The 19,089-nt window shown below is 48.1% G+C and overlaps 1 protein-coding gene and 1 long non-coding RNA gene across 17 annotated transcripts in view; both read left to right on the top strand.

Annotated features, from left to right (window-relative positions):
- LOC144382337 (uncharacterized) overlaps positions 1-19,089 on the top strand; it is a 1,106,857-nt gene that overhangs the window by 626,327 nt on the left and 461,441 nt on the right. The gene's annotated exons all lie outside the window — the stretch shown is intronic.
- CRACR2A (calcium release activated channel regulator 2A) overlaps positions 1-19,089 on the top strand; it is a 153,658-nt gene that overhangs the window by 72,239 nt on the left and 62,330 nt on the right. For all 16 annotated transcript variants that reach the window (XR_013449059.1, XR_013449058.1, XR_013449060.1 and 13 more), the window contains 4 exons: positions 6,903-6,993; positions 10,422-10,517; positions 12,451-12,638; positions 17,979-18,050. Coding sequence is in view for 13 of the 16 variants with exons in the window: in XM_078075501.1 (XP_077931627.1) it covers positions 6,903-6,993; positions 10,422-10,517; positions 12,451-12,638; positions 17,979-18,050 (447 nt within the window). In the remaining 3 variants the exon portion in view is untranslated. The remainder of the gene's footprint in view (positions 1-6,902; positions 6,994-10,421; positions 10,518-12,450; positions 12,639-17,978; positions 18,051-19,089) is intronic.

Below are 19,089 nucleotides of genomic sequence, written 5' to 3'. Positions count from 1 at the left end.
GTTAATTAATTTTCACAGTCCCTGTGGGAACCTGGCAGGGTAAGTTATTGCTAACTACATCTCACCTTTCAGTTCCCTGCAAATAATCTGTAAAGGCCTCTCAGAACTAAGCCTCGTATTTACATGAGAATCACTGTATCTCCACCCCTACTCCTTTCCCACACATCCCATCCTAAATCTCCAATACCCCACACATGCTTACAGTTCTCCTTTAGAGAACAGGTGTCTGCCACAGTCAGACATGGTAAGTGCCGTTCTGTCCTCTAAGCTGGACCTGGGCCTTTCCTCCTGGCTTTCAATAGGACTCATTCTTTCAGATCCATCACTGCCCTATGGCATCCTCAGTATATAATTGTTGTTTCTTCCCTTCACTCTTGAAAATCTCCCTTTTCTGGAGTACCTGGGTGGCTCAGTCATTAAGCATCTGCCTTCCCCTCGGGTCATGGTCCCAGGGTCCTAGGATCGAGTCCCACATCGGGCTTCTTGCTTGGCAGGAAGGCTGCTTCTCCCTCTCCCACTCCCCCCAGCTTGTGTTCCCTCTCTTGCTTTGTCTCTCTCTGTCAAATAAATAAAAGCTTTAAAAAAAAAAAAAAAAAAGAAAGAAAGAAAAGAAAATCTCCCTTTTCTGGACTCAGCCTCTCTTAACTTTTCCCCTGAGAACTCTACCATCTCCCCACTACTGTAGGGGGCTCTGTCCACTTCCCTCCGTGTAGGGCTCTGTGGTCACAGAGTTGCTATCAGCCAGAGCTAGGGAGGCACAGTGGGGTGGGGTCTACTGCACGGTGTGTGGCTTCTTTCACCTGCTCCTTTCCTCCATGCCACATTAGCATTGACTTGGTGTTCTTAGCTGCTAAAATCCTGGTGTACAGAGCCCATCCCATTGGTCTAAATTATTTCACCCAGCGTGTTACTTTACAAAGCGCTTAACCAATACTTAATGTTGATGGTGATGTTACAGCTCTCTCTTTCCACACTTAGTCTTCTTCCTGAGCCACCTCAGGTTTTGTCCTTCCCCAAGTCTTCTGTTCCCTGTGTTTCCCCATTCTCACACAGATCTGCTGCTGCATAATTCCCCTTCAGTTTCTACTTGCCCCTTGGCTGAAATCTGAAGGAATTATAAAGCAGCAACTCTTAAAAGGGGGTCCACAAGCCCCTGGAGAATCAGAGAACTCATTTACTTAGAATTTATTAAATGCATTCTATCGGCTACCTATTGTGCTAAATAACTCCACATGCATTATCTTATTTAAACCTCACAACTTCACTCTAAAGTAGGTATTGCTATCTGATTTTCCAGATACAGAAAGCCTCAGGCTCACTGAGGACATGGGACTTGTCCAAGGCCACAGAGCTTGTAAATGTCAGGATCAGGATTTGAACCAAGGCCTTTTTACTCTGGGTCTAAGGAATTCTGAGCCAACCATAGCTGTCAGCAGGTTATAACCTAGACTACACTGGAATATGCTAGAGGCACTATCCAGCCATTATACTGAAAGAGCAAGAAAGTGAGGATAAATGTTGGTGCTCATAACTACTCCACTGCCTCCTTCTTATATTTGTTTCTCTGTCTCATTGAGAGCTCGTGTCTCTTTCTCTCCCTGTTCTCTGTCCCTCCTCCCCCTGTAGCTCAAAATGACTAGGCACAGATAGCAGACAAGGGAATAATTAAATAAACACTACCCTGGGTTGTGTGTTGGGGGGGTGTTTTAAGAATGGCTAATAGAAGATAGGTTGAATATTTATGCCCACATGGTATTAAAAGCTCAGAGAGCTCTATTATAGATTGCTATCTTTGTCTTTTTCAATATTTTTACCAATGGCATGAACAAAGGAAGATAAGGAAGAATATTTTGTAGTAATTTAAAAAGTTCCATCCATAAAGAAGCTACAACAGAAATAAACTTTTAGGCATCGAATAACATAGCAGCAAAATAGGTAAGGCAAAAACTTTTAGAAGAAAAAGACCATTTGATAAAAACAAGACTTGAGAAGATTTTAACAAACTTATCTAGGATTTGATACATTAGTCAGGCAAAAAGTACTATAAGTATGTAAAATATTTAAAACTATCAAGCAGCAAGCTTAATTTAAGAGATAAATATAGAGTTGTGTACTCTGCAGTAGAATACACATTCTTCTCATGAAGTTATGCAAAAAGTGATCATGTTTTTGATTACACAGGAAAGGTTCATAGATTCTAAGAGGTAGATACCTTACCAATATGTATTTTTTTACTAATAAACTATTTTTTTACAATAAACTAGAAACCAGTAGTTTTTATATTAAAAACACTCTTTTAGGGGTGCCTGTGTGGCTCAGTCGGTTAAGTGTCTGACTTTGGCTCAGGTCATGACCTCAGGGTGCTGGGATTCAGCCTGCATCAGGCTCTGTGCTCAGTGAGGAGTCTGCTTCTCTCTCTCTCTCTCCCTCTACCCCTCCTTCTGCTCATGCTCTCTTTCTCACTCTCTCAAATAAAGAAAATGTTAAAAAATTAAAAATAAAAACACTTCTAAACAACTCTCAGATGAATTAAATAATCAAAACTGACAAATTAAGACAATATGTTATTTACCTTACATTATGATTAAAAATGTAAAATACCAACAAAGCTTGGAAGGTCATTGAGTACACTGGATGACCAGTTGGGATCCATTAAGATAATGTCAGGCTGGAAAGACGGATGGTCTCTAATAGAATTACATCTGAGATCTTGCTCTGGTGTCCAAAAAGCCAATGACAGAAGCACAAGGTGGAAGAGATATGATTCAGTAGCACCATCTTTAAAAGAAGAACAATCACACAGACAAAAGATTTAGAGGTTTTACTTGACAAATTGGTTCGGCATTCATCAACTGTGATGTGGCTGCCAAGAAAAGTTAATGTGATTTTAGGCTGCGTGAATAGATATGCAGCGTCTAGAACAAGAGAGGCGTAGTCCAGCTCTAAGCTGTGCTAATCAGACTTCACACACTGGGCATTCCGTCAGGGGTTCTGTGGCTCGAGGAAGCTAAATCAGGGCACATTCAGAGAAAAGTAAAGAGAAAGGTGAAGGGACGTACAAAAAAAAAAAAAAAAAAGATCCCCATGAGCCATGGTTGGAGGAAGTAAAGAGACATGGCATAAACCCAAGGCAACTCCTTGAAGTCTTAATGCTGTTTTCAAATATATAAAGGGTTTTTATGCAGAGGAGGGATAAGGTCATAGAAAGATATATTTCTGTGAGCCAGAATATTCCAAAGATGAAAGAGCTGTTTAGAGATCCAGCCAGGTTTCCTATCGCTAGAAGTGTTCTAACCTAGTTTGGGTAAATACATGGCAGGGACATTGTGGCAAGGGTTTTAGCACTGGGAAAATAGGTGGTTGGATCAGGCAGACCTTCCAACCCTGAAATTCTTCAATTCCTCTGGAATCCGGTGTTCCCTGAGTATGGTCTTTCCATGGGCTACTGATTCAGGTATCCCAAGTCTTAAATTGATTTTGTACAGATTTTCAGCATTCACATTTTGAGCATAGACCCTGCGGATGACAAAAATGACTGAGTGTCCTAACCTCGATGAGACAGCATCAGCCCAGATGAGACAGTTTTTCGGGATTTTAAAAGGAAACATTCAATTAAAGACATCTGATGTTCTAAGATTTCAGAGAAGGGGTCAGCGAGGGTTTGAATAGGTGGGGAAATTCTCACGGGGAAGATGAAAAAGTATATGTGTGCATCGGGCAATCTGAGTGGTTTTCGAAATTGTGCTAACAGAGATGTATGTACTGAGCAAGCATAATTGGTTGCTTCTCTCCTTTGGTGGGGGAATATGGTGTGCGGGCTGGCATGCCACATGCCACACGGGCAGACCTCTTTAGAGTGTCTCTCACGATTACCCTTCTCATGGCCACAGCAGAGCTCCCCGCAGACACAGGCTTCCGGCCCTGCAGCTCCCGCTTACACACAGCCTGTGTCTCTAACAGATGGATCTGACAGGAGCCTTTATTGATGAAGCTTTCCGTTCTTCATCTTCCTGATTGCCTCTCACCTTTTCCAAACCCAGCAGCACTTTTATCCTTGAAACTAAGACCTTCCTCCCCTTGGGGGACAATGGCTCTTGCCCTCCACAGCCCATGACAATAATTACAATAACAAATAATCCCTTACATTTACTTAGGGCTTTGCTGTTCCAAATGCTTTTCACACCGGCTCTCTTGTTTGTTCGTCATGCTGGTGCCGGGGCAGGGTGGGGAGGAGTGGGGACTCAGGGCACGTGCTACTCTGGGATGTAAGGAGGTCAAAGTGCTCAAGGTCACACTGAGGATTTGAGCTGATTCTGGGTTCAGAACCCAGAGCTTTTGAAGCCCTGAGCTGGTTTAGTGGTGTGAGTGGTATGAACAGCACTGTGATGCCCCCCATTCCTGGCGCTCATGTGTCTGACTAGGGCTGGTCATGAGTCAGTCGGTCAGTCCATGGGACTCATCCTCTGAAGACCTTCAGGCCTGGCCCAGTCCCCTAGAATGCCAGCTTTATTCAAAAGCATTTCCAGAGGTTTGGTTCCATGAATAAGTCTGGTTAGCCTGGACCTGGGCTCATTAAAGCCCACCTGGAACCCCAGGGCTTCTTTGCAATGGACCCAGCCTTTGTTAATGAGTTAGAAGGAGGCGCCATTCAGAGACTGTCTGCCTTCCCCCTATTTGTTTTTTTAGCAATCTTCAAAATTACTTACTTTGTGACAAGCAAACTGACATGTAAGGATGAAAAACAGAGTTTGTTAATTTAATCAAATGAAACATAGAGCAAAGTTAATATAACACATTTAATGATGGTATAGAATTGATGCCCTGTATGGTTATTAAGCATAAATGGTAAACAGCTTATATGGATGACTGTAATCAGTATTGCTTTATCAGAGCAAATCAATTTTTAAGTTTCTCTCATCTCACTTTATTAGTTCTTCAGTATTTATATAGTTGGAATCACTGTCTAAAGTTGTCCTTTATACCATTTGCCATCTAGCACCTGAATTTCTTTGAACATAGGAAGATAATGCCAGGGACCCAGAGAAGACTTTCTTTCTGAAAGTCCCTTCAGATGGTGTTCATTTCTGCCCTTGAGGTGTCCCTATTCAAGAGCAGGTACATTTGCTCCTTATTTCTTGCCAAGATTTTCTTATACTTATTATGGGCTGGCTAATGACAAAAGTAACAATCCAAAACATTTGTCATTTAGCACGAAGAGATTTCTTACTCTTAGCCAACCAGAAATTTCCTATGCCCAAGATGGTGGTAAACACAGGGCTCCAGCTTGTGGAAGTCACCTTTTGCTGAGCGCATCCTGAGGCCATTGCCATACTCACTCCAAAGGTTTCTGGCTTTGGGGGTACAGCCAAGAGAGGGAACTTAGAGGCTTCTGCTTCGATATGAGTGACCTTGGCCATGACGACTCACACCAGTTCCTTGTCTGGGTCACTTTTGTGGTTCCTGTAGACCTGGACGGATGCCAGGCAGAATGGCTCCTTAGTCACGTTCCATCTGTGTGTGGCACAGGTAGCAAGTGAGGAAGGGACATCCTTGGGCAGCAGGGAAGGCCTGGCACTAGATTGGAGTCCTGAGTGGACATTAGGGAGGTGGAGGTTAAAACGATGGAGGACTCAGAGGAATAAACACATTGCCATCCTTGATGTTTTGTTCAGAAATCTTCCCAGTACCTCTTAGAACTGAAAACCAGAGCCCTTTCCTTCGTTATTAAAGTCTCATTCCTTGGATAAAGGGCAGAGGGGGCTTGCCACCATTTGAGTTTAGAATGGCAAGTGCCAAATGTTATAGTATGAGTAGGTTCAAAACAGACCTTGAGAACCAAGACATCAGCCTGCTCCTGAGCGTGGATTCTTCCCCTTAACAGGTGAGAAAGAGAACCAGGGGGCACTGAGCCAGAGAGAAACTTTCAGTGCAGGTCAGAGAAGAGGTGTCACGGTACAGTCCCCTGGGATGCTTTGGCCAGATAACTTCCATCTCTGTTCAAATTTTCAGCCTTCTTGTTTGAATTTGGACGTGGGTGGGGGGCGGCACTCAAAGGAGGACCTATCTGGACAACACCAGAGATGACCTATACATCTTGTTCCCAAAGCCGTATTTGTCTTGGTCTCTATATAGGAGCAGGGTACCCAGGTATTTCCTTCCCGTCCTGTGGGGGTCCTCAGCGTAAGAAGAAGATGCTGGCAGGGGGATGAGGACATCTCATCATCACCGCCCGCCTTGAACCAGCCTGCCCCTTCTCATGCTGTCTGCCTGGGGCCCTGGGCCTGAGATGGCATGAGCACTGGACAGGTGTGGCCCCCCCTTCCTTTGTCGGGGGCGTGGTGTCAGTGGTTGTCCTTATTATGGAATCTTTTGACATTTTCTGAGCAATATGCATCACACAAGCACACAGTTTCGGGAGAGCCCTCTGACTGTGCCGTTCAGACCGTGCTGATGTAGCCAAGTAGAAAGAAAGCATCCAAAGTGGGAAGGAGAGCAACCAAGAACCCAAATAGGAAAGAAGCCCGCACAACACAACTTTATGCTGACTATAGGTGTAGGGACCAGCGGACAATAGGGAGGTCCGTCCAGCAGAGGCCAGGGGCTCGTTGTTGAAATAAAGTGAGGTTAAGGAAGATGGAGCCAGGGAAGCCTCACTGAGTGTAGGGGTCATCTAGAAATGATGGCCTCCTCATCCAGGAGGAGGAGAAGGTCCTGCTAGGCCTGCGTGGTCCGCTAATCCTGAGGAACTGATCTCGCAGCTTCGGCGGATGGGACCTACGCAGTCACCCCCACCAACCCAAGCTCCTGACGGGGTCCTGGTGCCCGGGCCCCAGGACTTGTGCTGTAGGATAAAGGAACTTGGGTATAGACCTCATGAAACTCTCCTTCTGCCACCTCTGCAGGAAAATTGCTGCTTATGATGAAGAAATCCAGCATCTCTACGAGGAGATGGAACAGCAAATCAAGCATGAGAAGGAGCAGTTTCTCCTAAAAGTAAGAGTCCACACCGGGGCTCGGCTCTGAGGGCCTGGGGGAAAGATCGCCTGCTCTGACCCCCACCCCCAGTTGAGGATCGCAGCACCCCCACCCGCAGCGCCGTGGGTTCCCTATTTCTCTGCTTTAGATTTTTCAAGGCATCTCTGTCACCCTCACATGTGGTAATTTCCTTCTTTATTTTTGTTGATTGGGGTCTGTCTCCTACTAACTTGAAAGCTCCACAAGAGCAGGAATCTTTCTTTCACTTGCTAATGCGTCCTCAGCACCTCAGCCAAGCTTGGAGCATAGTAGGTCCTCAACAAACATGTGCTGAATCACTGAATGAATGAATAAATGAGCGAAAGGATGAAGGTACATGCATTGCCCGTCGCAGCAGCTTGAAGACAAGGTCTGACACGGGCTGGTCCCCAGAGCTATGTGGCAGACTGCATCTGCCACCCAGATGCAGTCCATTCCACTCCGTGCCCAGCAACTCCTCTCAGGGGCCATCATTAGAGTCTATGCTTCCCATCCTTTCCCTTAGACACCTAGAAAATTTAATACCCAAGACAAGTCAAATCCCACCCTTCTCGGACACTGTGGGAGAACATTTAAAACATGCATCCCCTGTTCCTCGTCTGGCACTTAGCTTCCTACCAAGCCCTGCTGTTTGTCTTGGGAGGTCAGAATTGGTGAAATTCTCCCCTTTTGCAAGGTAAGCAGGGGCCTTTGGGGAACATATTTATAAAACAAAGCTACAGGAAACTCTCTCTTATCTATTTTTGGATTATCCAGCTTGGTGGGTTCTCAGCAGAAAAGTCTTTAATCTCGAATGGTAGCTTCCTCCCTTCGTTCAGGCTGCTATTACAACGATGCCATAAACAGGTGGCTTATAAACAACAAACATTTATTTCTCACAATTCTGGGGGCCAGGAAGTCCAAACTCAGGGGGCCAGCGGGGGGGTCAGGTTCTGGTGAGACCCCACTTCCTGGGTTTGGCTGTGGCCTTCTTGCTGTGTCCTCACAGGGCGGAGGGCGCAGGCAAGTGCCCTTTAATAAGGGCTCTGATCCCACTCCTGTGGGCTCTGCCCTCATGACGCACTCACCTCCCAAAGGCCCCACCTCCTCGGGGCCATCACCTTGGGGCTTAAGTTTCAACATGTGACTTCTGGGGATACAACGTAGAGACCACGTCGTCCCCTGCCTCTCAGAACCGAACCTGGCCATTATCACAACCCCATCCCTCCTCCTAAATGCAGGTTGGTTTGAACCAATTTTTAATTTTATGCTGGTTGGATTATCCACACCAAGGCTCTATTTATTATCATAGATGCCATTTAAATTGAGGTGGAGTTGGAATGCTTTCCAGAAAAAGCCAGTCATGTTCTCCAACTAGATCCCTCTGAAGGCTTGTCAATATTTCCGGACTCTACCCCACTCTTTCTTTTTGGAGCTTTAAAACATTCAGCCTGTCCCCTGACCTTCAGCGTAGTTGGGTGAGTATAAGGCCGACAGAACTCAAACACTTGTCACCCAGGGGACCCTAAAATAGTTTTCTGAGAACAGCGGCCGCTTTCCTCCTTGCAGTGGGAAAGCCACTCCCTTGACCCCAGATGATCTGCTTCTAGGCCGTGACTACAGGTCAAAGGTCCTAGCTAAAGAAGGAAACATGCTTCTAGAAGTGAAAGGCGGGCCAAGGCATGGGAACTGGGAACGGGAGGAGGTCGGAGGAAAAACTTCAAGGACACATTCGTATCATGTTAAGGTGATGTGACGACGCTGCTATACCCCTTCACCCACCCTCTGCTCCCCCTTCCCCTGCTTAGTACCCCAGGCCTTTCAGGCCCTGTGCTTAGATGTACGCTTTTTGCGGAAACATGGAAACTGTTGAGATGTGCTGGGCTTCGCAGACACAGGCCTTTGCCTGGTCCCAGAGTGAGGACAGTGGCATTACAGTTTGGGACAGCATGGGAAGGGCTGGCCCGTCTGGCCGGGGCTTGGCTCCTGGCGCTACACGGAGCAGTTTGTTTGACCGTGAGGGAAATGCTTAATCGCTTGCACGCTCCGGCTCCAGCTCCGGGATAAGAGGCGCCCTCAAGGCTCTGTGCTGGGGGGGTGGGGGGGGGCGCGCAGTAAGACCCTCCGCAAGCCCACTGTGGGGATGGCAGCATCCGCGCTAGAATTCTGGAGCCGCCCCCTCCCCCCTCGCCCCGGCACTGTTCGCAGGGCGCCCACTCTGTGAGCGATGCCCCAGGCTGAGTGAAGCGGGGTCCCTGGTAAAAGAGTCGCGAACAGGCACTGCCTGGTCCAGCCCTGCCTCTGCCGTTGCATGTGGTTGACAGGAGGACCATTGCAGGCTCTCCCCGAGCTCCCTTTCCCTGCCTGAGGAGCCGGGTAGCGGCTGATGATGATGAGCCCAGGCTAATCCTGAGCCTTTGAACGGAGGTGTCCAAAGACCTGTACCTGAGAGTGGTTTTGTGCCCCCCCCCCGCTCCCCTGGGGACGCCATTGTGCCCAACCTCGTAGTCCCCAGAGCGTGCGGCATCCCACAGCTGCCCCCCCCACCCCCCAGGGGCTCGGGTAATGGTTTCTTCTCTTCCTGCACATTTTGCACGTCCTTTCTGCCTTCAGCAGAGTGGAGAGCTGCAGGTGCCTGCGTATTTTTGTTTCTATCATGTGAACAAAGAAATAATGATAGGCGAATGAAGTAAGCCGGGGCTGGAACCCCAGTCTCCTGACGCCCAGCGGAGGGCCTTTACACCAGACCAGGCTCCGAGAGAGGGTCAGCCGTCCCGACAACCCACACAGTTCTCTCTTTACCCCACCCCAAACCCCTTCACACTACGTTGTCAGCTTCCGGAGCAGGGAAGCCCAGTTGTAGGGCACGAAGGGGGATGCTGTCGAGCACAGGGGCAGAGACTTCACAAAGAGCAGGGCTGGGACACCTCAATCACGGTGGGAAATGGCGAGGATGTAGACCCTCAAGGGGAAAAAGCGATGCCCTGTGTTAAGGGATCGAATGCTAGTACCCAATGTGGAACAGAATATGCATGTTAGAAGGATATTCCACCCCACCCCCCATTTACAGGTGGGGAGATGGGGGCCTGGGATTCAAACTCAGGCCCCTGTTCTGTTCTCCGTGTTCAGGACTGCACCACTAACTGAGGCTGCCTCCTTCGGGGGGGAGGGGGTGGCGCACTGTCATTGGTGGTGGTCACACTTGGTGGGAGCTGGTGTCATGCCTTGCGGAGCACTTGCCGTCTCTCCATCTCGCTGGGCCTCACCGCTGGGCAGGCAGGGCACCGCAGCCCTGGAATGTTGTAGGAAGGGCCCCGAGGTCCAAAAGGACGGCTAGGCCCTGCTGTTGAGCAGATACGAGGTGGGGAAAAAAAATCTGCATCCCAGGGGCACTTGGGCCTCACGTCCCCTTCTTTCCTGCCTGGCAGGACACGGAGAGGTTTCAGGCCCACAGCCAGGAGCTGGAGCAGAAACTGTTGTCGAAGAACCAGGAGCTGGAGCAGCTCATCCAGAAGCAGAAGCGGGTATGCTTTGGTCATGGCCTCCGAGCGCCTGGCTCCTCCCTCCATCCTCCGCTGGCTTTTGCCCACTTTCCCCACTATTCACTGGACGACTTGGGTTTGTTTATTTGTTTGTCTGTTTTTAATCCCAGAAGAACCATTGAGCTGTACAAAAGATAGCATTTGAAATCACAGGTGACGCCAGGATAAAGCCTTCACCTCTCCAGTGCCAGGTGTTACATTTGGGCAAGTTGCCAAGAGTTCTCCCTCGAGGTATCTGAAGACATCGTCCTCTAATTATGCCCAGGAGCCACCAGAATGCCAACACATCCACTCGTTTCCTGCATCCTGTGTCAGAAAAGAGGGGGATGCTGAGATACAGGGGACATAGTCGCTGAGGCTTTGGGGGACGCTGCAGACAGTGATGTCTTCCTGCCACGATACCTCCAGTAGGAAGAGGCTCTTTAAAGATCGATTTGTCCATCCCTTGTCTTCCTATGTGCCCAGAAAAGGTCCATCAGCCTTTCTTTGGTGGCTGTTCCCATCACCCCCCAGGAGGGAGGCAGACACCAAATGTGCCTGCCATGCACCTGAGCCCCAAGAGGCAGTCTGGGTGGTGCACTGTGTAGGGCTGGCTAATGACCCCAGGAAGACTGATTACCTGGGCAAACTTCACGCTCGCAGCCTCCTCTCCAAAGCAAGGGCTCATCGGGCAGAAAGGCCAGGGTACCACTTGGCCTCCCCCATTTTGTTTTGTCTGGCGCTGGAAGGAATCCAGCCCTGCACAGACCCAGACACATTGCTTCCATTTGAATAGAGAGGGCTATTTTTAGCAACACATTAGAATATGCTTGAAGCTGCCCCATGCTGAAAGCTATAGACTGTCCCACTCCAGCTGCTGCCCGACCTGTGGATTTGGATTTCTTCCTTCTGCAAGCAAGATCATTTCAACTTCAGCTGCCTTCCCCTGCCCTGGCCACAGCCCGAGCTTCTCCTGCTCTTTCTCCTCATCACTGTTTGGCATTAAGTTGTTACCAATTAGACTTATCCCTGAAATGAATGATTGCCACTCGGTTTAATTACTGCATGCTTGCCTGATTACACAGGAGCCTCTTGAGAATCACACAAAATTCCTTCTTGCAGCTTCCTCCTCCCCTTACTGGCCACATTCATTAAACTCAATTTATTATGATATATTTGCCTTGGTTTGATTCCTCCTCTGGTGAGAGGGTTGGAAGCTCTGCAAAGCAGAAGCACCAGCCAAGAAAATCTGCACTTATACAAATGCAGGGGTTTTTGTTGTTTTTTTTTTTTTTTTTTTTTAGTTGCTTTAGGGACGTGAAACAAGGTATGTGTTTGGTTTGACCTGTTTTAGCTGTTTCCTAAGAATTTCCAGGGTTTCTGGCCACCACACAAAGTTTCTCTAGATTAAAGGAATTGGCCTTGGTTAGCTGAGAGAAGAAAGGGGGATAAATAGACTTACTGTCAGCATTCAGAACTGGGAAGGATGGTTTTATGGAGAACGCCACTTAGCTGCCTTCCATGTTCATTGGGGCTGAGGGAGACAGTTGGCTGAAAGGACAAGAGGGGTTGAAGTTAGCTCTCAAGACCGCAGGTGAGATGATAATGATTAGCGTTATCATCACTGGGATGGGCAACACGGATGGATTGGTGACCTCCTTTCCTAGCGGTCTTTGTGAATGGTGCCTCTCCCTCTGGACTATTCAGGAGCCCTGTGGAGGCAGGGGAGAGATGAGATGTGCTCTGAAATGTGCCCCCTGCCTCTAAAAGTGCATCAGTGTGAATTAAGGCACAGGACAAAGCCTGTCGAGGCTCCGGGGCAGGGATGGCTGGCCGAGATGGCCCACAGGTGCAGAAAGTGAGGGGAGAGGGGGGCAGGCCAGATTGGATGGTAGCTGCTTATCATTCCCTTCAGCTCCCCCACTTTCCTTTCCAGCTGGAAGGCCAGTGCACCATGCTACAAAATGATGAGCATGAAACCAAGGCTGAGAACACCAAGCTGAAAGTCACAAACCAGGAGCTGGCCCAGGAGCTGGCGCGGACCTCCCGGGAGCTGCAGGATGCCCAGCAGCAGCTGGAAAGCCTCCAGCAAGAGGCCCGCCAACTCCACCAGGACAAGGAGACGTGAGTCTGGCCTTCACGGGGCTCCACCCCCTGCTGTGAGCGTGCCATCTCCTCTCCTGGAGACCCTGTCACCTTGCCTGTCACGTGGGGCTTGGGGGTTCCTTGCTCCCTGAAAATCTCTTCTGGGATCCGGAGGCCATTAAGCAGACTGTGGCAAGCATAATCTAGGATTTCTAGGACATCTACAACCCTGTTCCTGGAAAATTTACTATGTGATGAGAAAGACGTGTTATCCAACCAATAAATGTAAGGCAGTCATTGAGAAAAGGCTGAGTGAGCAGCAGCACCCGTGACTGTCATGGTTTGTTTTATTTTTTAGGAGATTTATTTATTTATTTGAGAGAGAGAGAGGGAGCACATGAGAGTGGGGGGGAGGGGCAGAGAGAGAAGGAGGGGGAGAAGCAGACTCCCTGCTGAGCATGGAGCCTGATGCAGGACTCCATCTCAGGACCCTGAGATCATGACCTGAGCCGAAACCAAGAGTTGGTTGCTTAACTGACTGAGCTACCCAGCTGCCCCTTTTTATTTTATTTTTAGTTTTTAAATTTGTTTTAAAGATTTATTTATTTGAGAGAGAGAGAGAGAGGTGACTGTCATAGTTGAGAGACTAGGAAGACCCAGGACAAGAATGAAGCAGGTAGGCTTCTGAGGTCAACATAGAATCTGATGGAGTGTGTGACAGTGCCCTGGAATCTTTGCTCCAGTCTGCCCACTCTCTCCTCTGTGTGGGCCCAGTGTGGGGAGCCCCACGTCTCTCAGGGCCCAGTTCACCACTGAGCTGCATTGGGCGTGCAACCAGCCAGCTCAGCCTGCTAGGGAGAGGCATGTGTGAGGAAGGATCAACGGCTGGGTCTGCATGCTGAGCCTGAGGAGTTGCTGGGGGACCAGCCATTTATCTTGTCTTGGGAGCATTAGCTTCTGAGAACAAATGCACTCCTTGGCGTGCCCAGAGACGGGGATCTCCCTTGTTTATTTGTTCACGCATTTACCCACACATTCATTTACTTAGTCACTTGTCAAACATTTATTGAAAACTACTCTGCTTTGGTTTTACTGTGTTGTGCATTCCGTGTATCACCCCTATGTCAATAATTTGACATTATTCCATAAGAACTTGATAGCATCCTGCTGTGGCAGGTCCTGTGAGTATCCACTCTGTGGATGAGGAAGCCCAGGGTCAAGGGGTCTTAAGTAACTGTCACACGATGCTCAGGGCTAGACGCATCTGGCTGACTCCCCACAGTGCATAATGAGCCAGCCAGAAAATATTGACTCAGGAGTAGGACTGGCCATCGCTCACTCATTATTCCCTCAGGCTCTCATTCATTCCCTTCATTCATTCTGCAGAAGGTCACGTGGGCCTGGCCCTGTGCCAGATGTTACAGAGAGTCTGATTTCAGAGGACAGTGTTGCTTAGCAGTGCTGAGTTTTACATACGCTAACCTTCCCCTTGTTCAAAAGTGAAAGCCCTCCCTCTGTCTGACTGCTGGCAACATTTGGGTCCATTAGCCCAAATCCCATTGTTCTGGGTGTGCTCTGCGGCTTGGGACTGATTGCCTGGGTTGAAAGGGAGGAAATGTGTTTCCATGTGGAGTTTTATCCTGGTAAGACTTCTCTAGTTTAAAACAAAAAAAAAGGTATTGCTGAGTAACTGACTTAAAACAAAACAAAACCCTTCACTCCGATTCTCGGATGACCAGTGGCAGGACAGTGTATTTCATTGTAAACGAGCAAAATCAGTTCCTCCTCACTGAGAGCAGGCCAACAAGGTGCAGGCATTTAACTTTACAAACAGAATTAAGGATTCAGGCTCTTAAAATTCAATCAAGTGCTAAAACAACAAACATCTGAAGGCAAAGCATTAGAACAGCAAATGGAAATAAGCACCCAGTGCTGGGGTATCAAATCATAGCGTGAGGATTAAAATCTTTCTGAAGTCTTATCTTAATTAACCAAGCCAGAGACACAATCTCTGGAGGCTGGGAATTGAAAAAGAGTGTTAGGAGGGAGAGAGAAACGATTTCCGAACCTTCGTGACTTGCTTTCAGAAAGCGCACAATGCTGCAGTGAGAAAACGTGCTGGGAGCCCGGGAGCGAGGGTCCTGTCCAGGGAGGTCAGGAGACAAGGGCAGGGAGAGCCTTAGCTTGTTCTCTGTAGAGCAGAATCCCAGAGCAACAGTACGGACAGAACCCGAGTGCTCTAATCCACCTCTTCATTTTATGAACAAAGAAACTGAGGCTCAGTGAAGTGCCGTGACCGCCCCCAAACCACACAGCTAGTTAGTGCCAGAAAACAGGGACAGAGCCTAGTCGTCCCAATAGCACGCGCTCCCCCCGCACAACGTCTTGCTGCCTGATGTTGCACCAGAGCAGCTGGGAAGGGAGAGGATGGAATAGGAATAGGGGATAAAAAGACTTAGTCATTTATCAGCTAGAATTCTGAACGGGCAAGATTAATTTTTCTCTTCTCTGAAGTTGCTCAAGGAAGGAGAACTTGATTTTAAAATAAGATAAAGAAGGCACAATCAAGCAGGAGAGATAATATAAAGATGAAAGGTCAGCTGAAAAGCTGTACCTCTCTGTTTATTTGGTTAATGAATTTTTGTTTAGGGTAGGGAGTTTATGACAAGGCACAGAATCCCAAAGGCACAAAAGGATATATACTCAAAAAGAGGCCTGCATGCTCCGTGCCCCACTCCTGACTCCGGGACTGCGATCACCAGGCCACCAGTCCTGTTTCTGTGGATCCTTCCAGAGTGTTCTATGCATATACCAGCACGCGCACGTGCACGCACACACACACTTCTCATTTATAAAGTGGCAGCACACTGTTCTGCATTAGCCTGCATTTTTCACTTGACAATATATTTTGGAGATGCTCCCTGACTCATCCCTCTCCAGAAAACAAAGCCAACAGCCATTCTCTAAAGACAACCATAAACCTCTCACCAGTCACTCCTATGAAAAATGCCAAGTTCTTTCCCTTTCAGTCCACAGATTACCCAGTATAAACCTTTACGACGTCTAGTTAGAAGGACTTTGAAGGTCCTTTGGTCAAATGTCCAAGTGTCATTTGGTTTTTCAGGAATGCCCTTCTTTTTGTTAACACACAAAAAGCCTGAATATGTGTATGGATCTAAACAGATGTATGTTTACTAGACAAATAGGTAGACCTAGATTCGCGTCGTTATGTAACATATGTGCGTACATACGGGTGTGTTTGTGTGGCTTCAGCAGTCAACTGGTACCATGTAAACAGGGCAGAGACCGGACTGCCTTGCTTTTTAGGAACTGGCTCCTAAATCAAGCACTCTGTGAGAACACAGACCTCCGATTTCCAAGGAGTGATTGTCCTTAGCAGGGGCAAAACTGTCTGCTCCTGGCTGAGAATGAGAACCCAGGGCTGGGCCGGAGGAAACACAAAGCCACCTTGGTGACCAGGGCTCGGTGGCAGCACACAGACAGCCGGCTCCTGACTGCCCATCACAGCAGAATCCTACACAGGGACTTGGGGACCCGGTTTGGGTAATGGAAAATACATTGTTTTCCCTCAAGTTGAAATTAAATATAATTGGTAATAAAATGTTAGGAATTTGCAGCTCTGCAGGAGCTAGAGAAGTTTTGTTGCTTAATTAGGATTGTCTGAGGTGAACTTAGAATTTGATTCAATCTGTTATTGTTGTAAATGACTTTATAATTATTCTATAAGGGGGGAAAAAAAACACACCGATACCTTTTAAGGAATCTGATTATGGTGAGTTTGGCCCAAGTCTGGATGGATGGAGCAAGCAGGTGCTGTTTTTACCAGCTCAATAATGACATTGAGGGGGCAGCGGCGGGTGTGTGTGTGTGTGTGTGTGTGTGTGTGTGTGTGTGACTGTCCTTGCCCAGCCCGGTGTGGGCACAATCCGGGGAGCCCAGACAGTCTGTGGAAATGCACACATTTGTGAGGCTGGAAGATGCTCCTTACACTAGAAGCCCTGCCATGGTTTGGAAATCTGGAACTATAGACCTTTTGCAGTAAGCTTAGGAGTGATTCAAACATTTCTAAATCGGTGCAGAGCACAGAGGAAGGATGGAGGCAAAGTTGTGAAGTTCAGCAAGGCTTGTTTTCCAATGTCACCCAGTTCGGCTTTCCTTTTTTTCTTTCTTCCCTGAGTGGTATTGAATACCTCCCTGACTCACCCCTTCCTTCCTCTCTTCCTTCCTCCATCCCTGCCTTCCTTCTTCCCTCCCCCACTCTCCTTTTGTTTCTTACTGCTATTTGTTGATTAAGTTTCATGCTGGATACTGGGCTCCGTAGAGATGCAAACATACCGGACCAAACCAGACATGGCCCCTGCCTCACCCTCTGAGTTGCTCTCCAGACACCCCAGCTACCTCTAAGCTTCTCCCTCCCCTTCCTCAAAACTCCTGACATGATTGACACATTCACACTGATATAAGCGTCTGATTGTAATTGACACATTTAATCTCTGCTTGCTGGCTAGAGATAAGAAATCCTAAATTAGGGGCGCCTGAGTGGCTCAGTCATTAAGCGTCTGCCTTCAGCTCAGGTCATGATCCCAGTGTCCTGGGATTGAGCTCTGCATTGGGCTCCCTGCTCGGCGGGAAGCCTGCTTCTTCCTCTCCCACTCCCCCAGCTTGTGTTTCCTCTCTCTCTGTGTCTCTCTCTGTCCAATAAATAAATAAAATCTTTAAAAAAAAAAAAAGAAAAGAAATCCTAAATTAAAGAAATGAATGGCCAACAGTGGAAATTTCAGAGATCTATGAACAGATTGGAGACTTATAGGGGAAAATGGGGAAGGAGGAATGATTCTTCTGGAGCTCCTGGAAACAAACACAACCAGTGTCAGGGGGAAAAAAAATACAAGTTCTGCTCTCACCCTCTAAGATGGGGCTGAGGAAGAATTTTGGTTCTAATTCTCTGAATTCTGGGCAGGGCAGGACCACCTGGAGCCTGGGCAGGGAGCCCTGTTCATCGGTTTGGTAGTAGGAGGTCCTAATCTAGATTAGAACCCTGCTCAGTCATGGATTGTCTGTGTGACATGGGGAGAGTTACTGACACTTTGTCTGTGTCTATGAAATGGGGTAATTTTACCTTCCAAATAGGGCATCTGTACTGATAAGTGAGATCATGGCTGAAACCACCTGCCAATAGCAGGTGTTCTCCAAGGGAGGCATATTCCTCTAACCTCCCGTGTCCCCAGGGTGGGGTACTGCCGGCTGGGTTTCAGTGGGAGGGTCCTGGGCATCCAACTTCAGCACAGCCCCTCACACGGTGGTAGCTTGCATCCCCAGAATGGAAGCTCAGAAGTGCCGTGTTTGCTTCCTCCTCAGGGAAGTGTACCGCGTGACGGAGAGTCTGCAGCGCGAGAAGTCGGGGCTCCTGAAGCAGTTGGATTTCCTGAGGTGCGTGAGCAGCGGGTGTGTTCCGAGAGCATATCCTGGGTGCCTGGAGTGGGAAGGGCCAATCTGAGAGTCTTCCCTGCCTCCATTGTGGACGGTCATAGCCACTGAGAGAATGCCCTCATTCCCCTGATCCCCAGCGTATCACGTTTGGCCCATTCACACACACGCTCACATCCCTCTCCAGTCTGTACCCCGGCAGGTGGGTTCTGCCTCATTCTTCGTGGCATCTCTTGCAGCACCTTGTGTCGTACTTGCTCCAGTAGGAGGGGAACTGAGTTTCTTGAGCTGCTACCCTATGGCAGATTTGGTACCCTTTCATCTTCAACGAAACTCAGGAAAGGAGGGCAGTTGCTGATAGAGAAATTAACAGAGGAGCACAAACAGAGCAAAGGAGTTTAGAGTTTCCTTAGCTCGCTAAAACTCACTGTAAATTCAAAGCTCATTGGTCTGGGATGTGCCAGAACCAAACCCAAAACAAAACCTGTGTGTGGAAAGATGGGGTTTTCACTTTTGCCTGTGAGGTTTCCAAGCTACTTCTGTCTGCCAAACGCCTCTTGGGAATGGTGATGAAGTGCAGTGAGTGGTCTTGAATCGGGGACACTCTGACTTGTTTTGTTTATTTGTTTATTTATTTATTTATTTAGAGAGCGAGTAGGGGGAGGGGCAGAGGAAGAGAGACAGAGAGAATCTCAAGCAGACTCCGTGTTGACCATGGAGCCTGACGCGGGGCTGGATCTCAGGATCCTGAGATCATGACCTGAGCCGAAATCAAGAGTCAGATGCTTAACCGACTGCGCCACCCAGGCGCCCCAGTTTTTATTTTGTTTTATTTGAAAGCCAGGTGAGGTTACTGTGTCTGGCATCTGTGATGCTACCAAATGGAAAAGTGCTCCAAACTGAATGGGACGTGGCCACGTTCTAATCCATTTGAGAGCAGGTCTTGATTCTTAGGAAGCTTTAGTGGAAGGAAGAGAACAAGATGAACAAGGACAAGTTTTTGCGGGTTTTTTTCCTTTTTTCTTTTGTACTTAGAAGAAAA

The sequence above is a fragment of the Halichoerus grypus genome, chromosome 6 (assembly GCF_964656455.1).
Source record: "Halichoerus grypus chromosome 6, mHalGry1.hap1.1, whole genome shotgun sequence".
Lineage (NCBI taxonomy): Eukaryota > Metazoa > Chordata > Mammalia > Carnivora > Phocidae > Halichoerus > Halichoerus grypus.
Note: the sequence above shows the minus strand (reverse complement) of the source record. Positions and strands in the feature narration are given on the sequence as shown.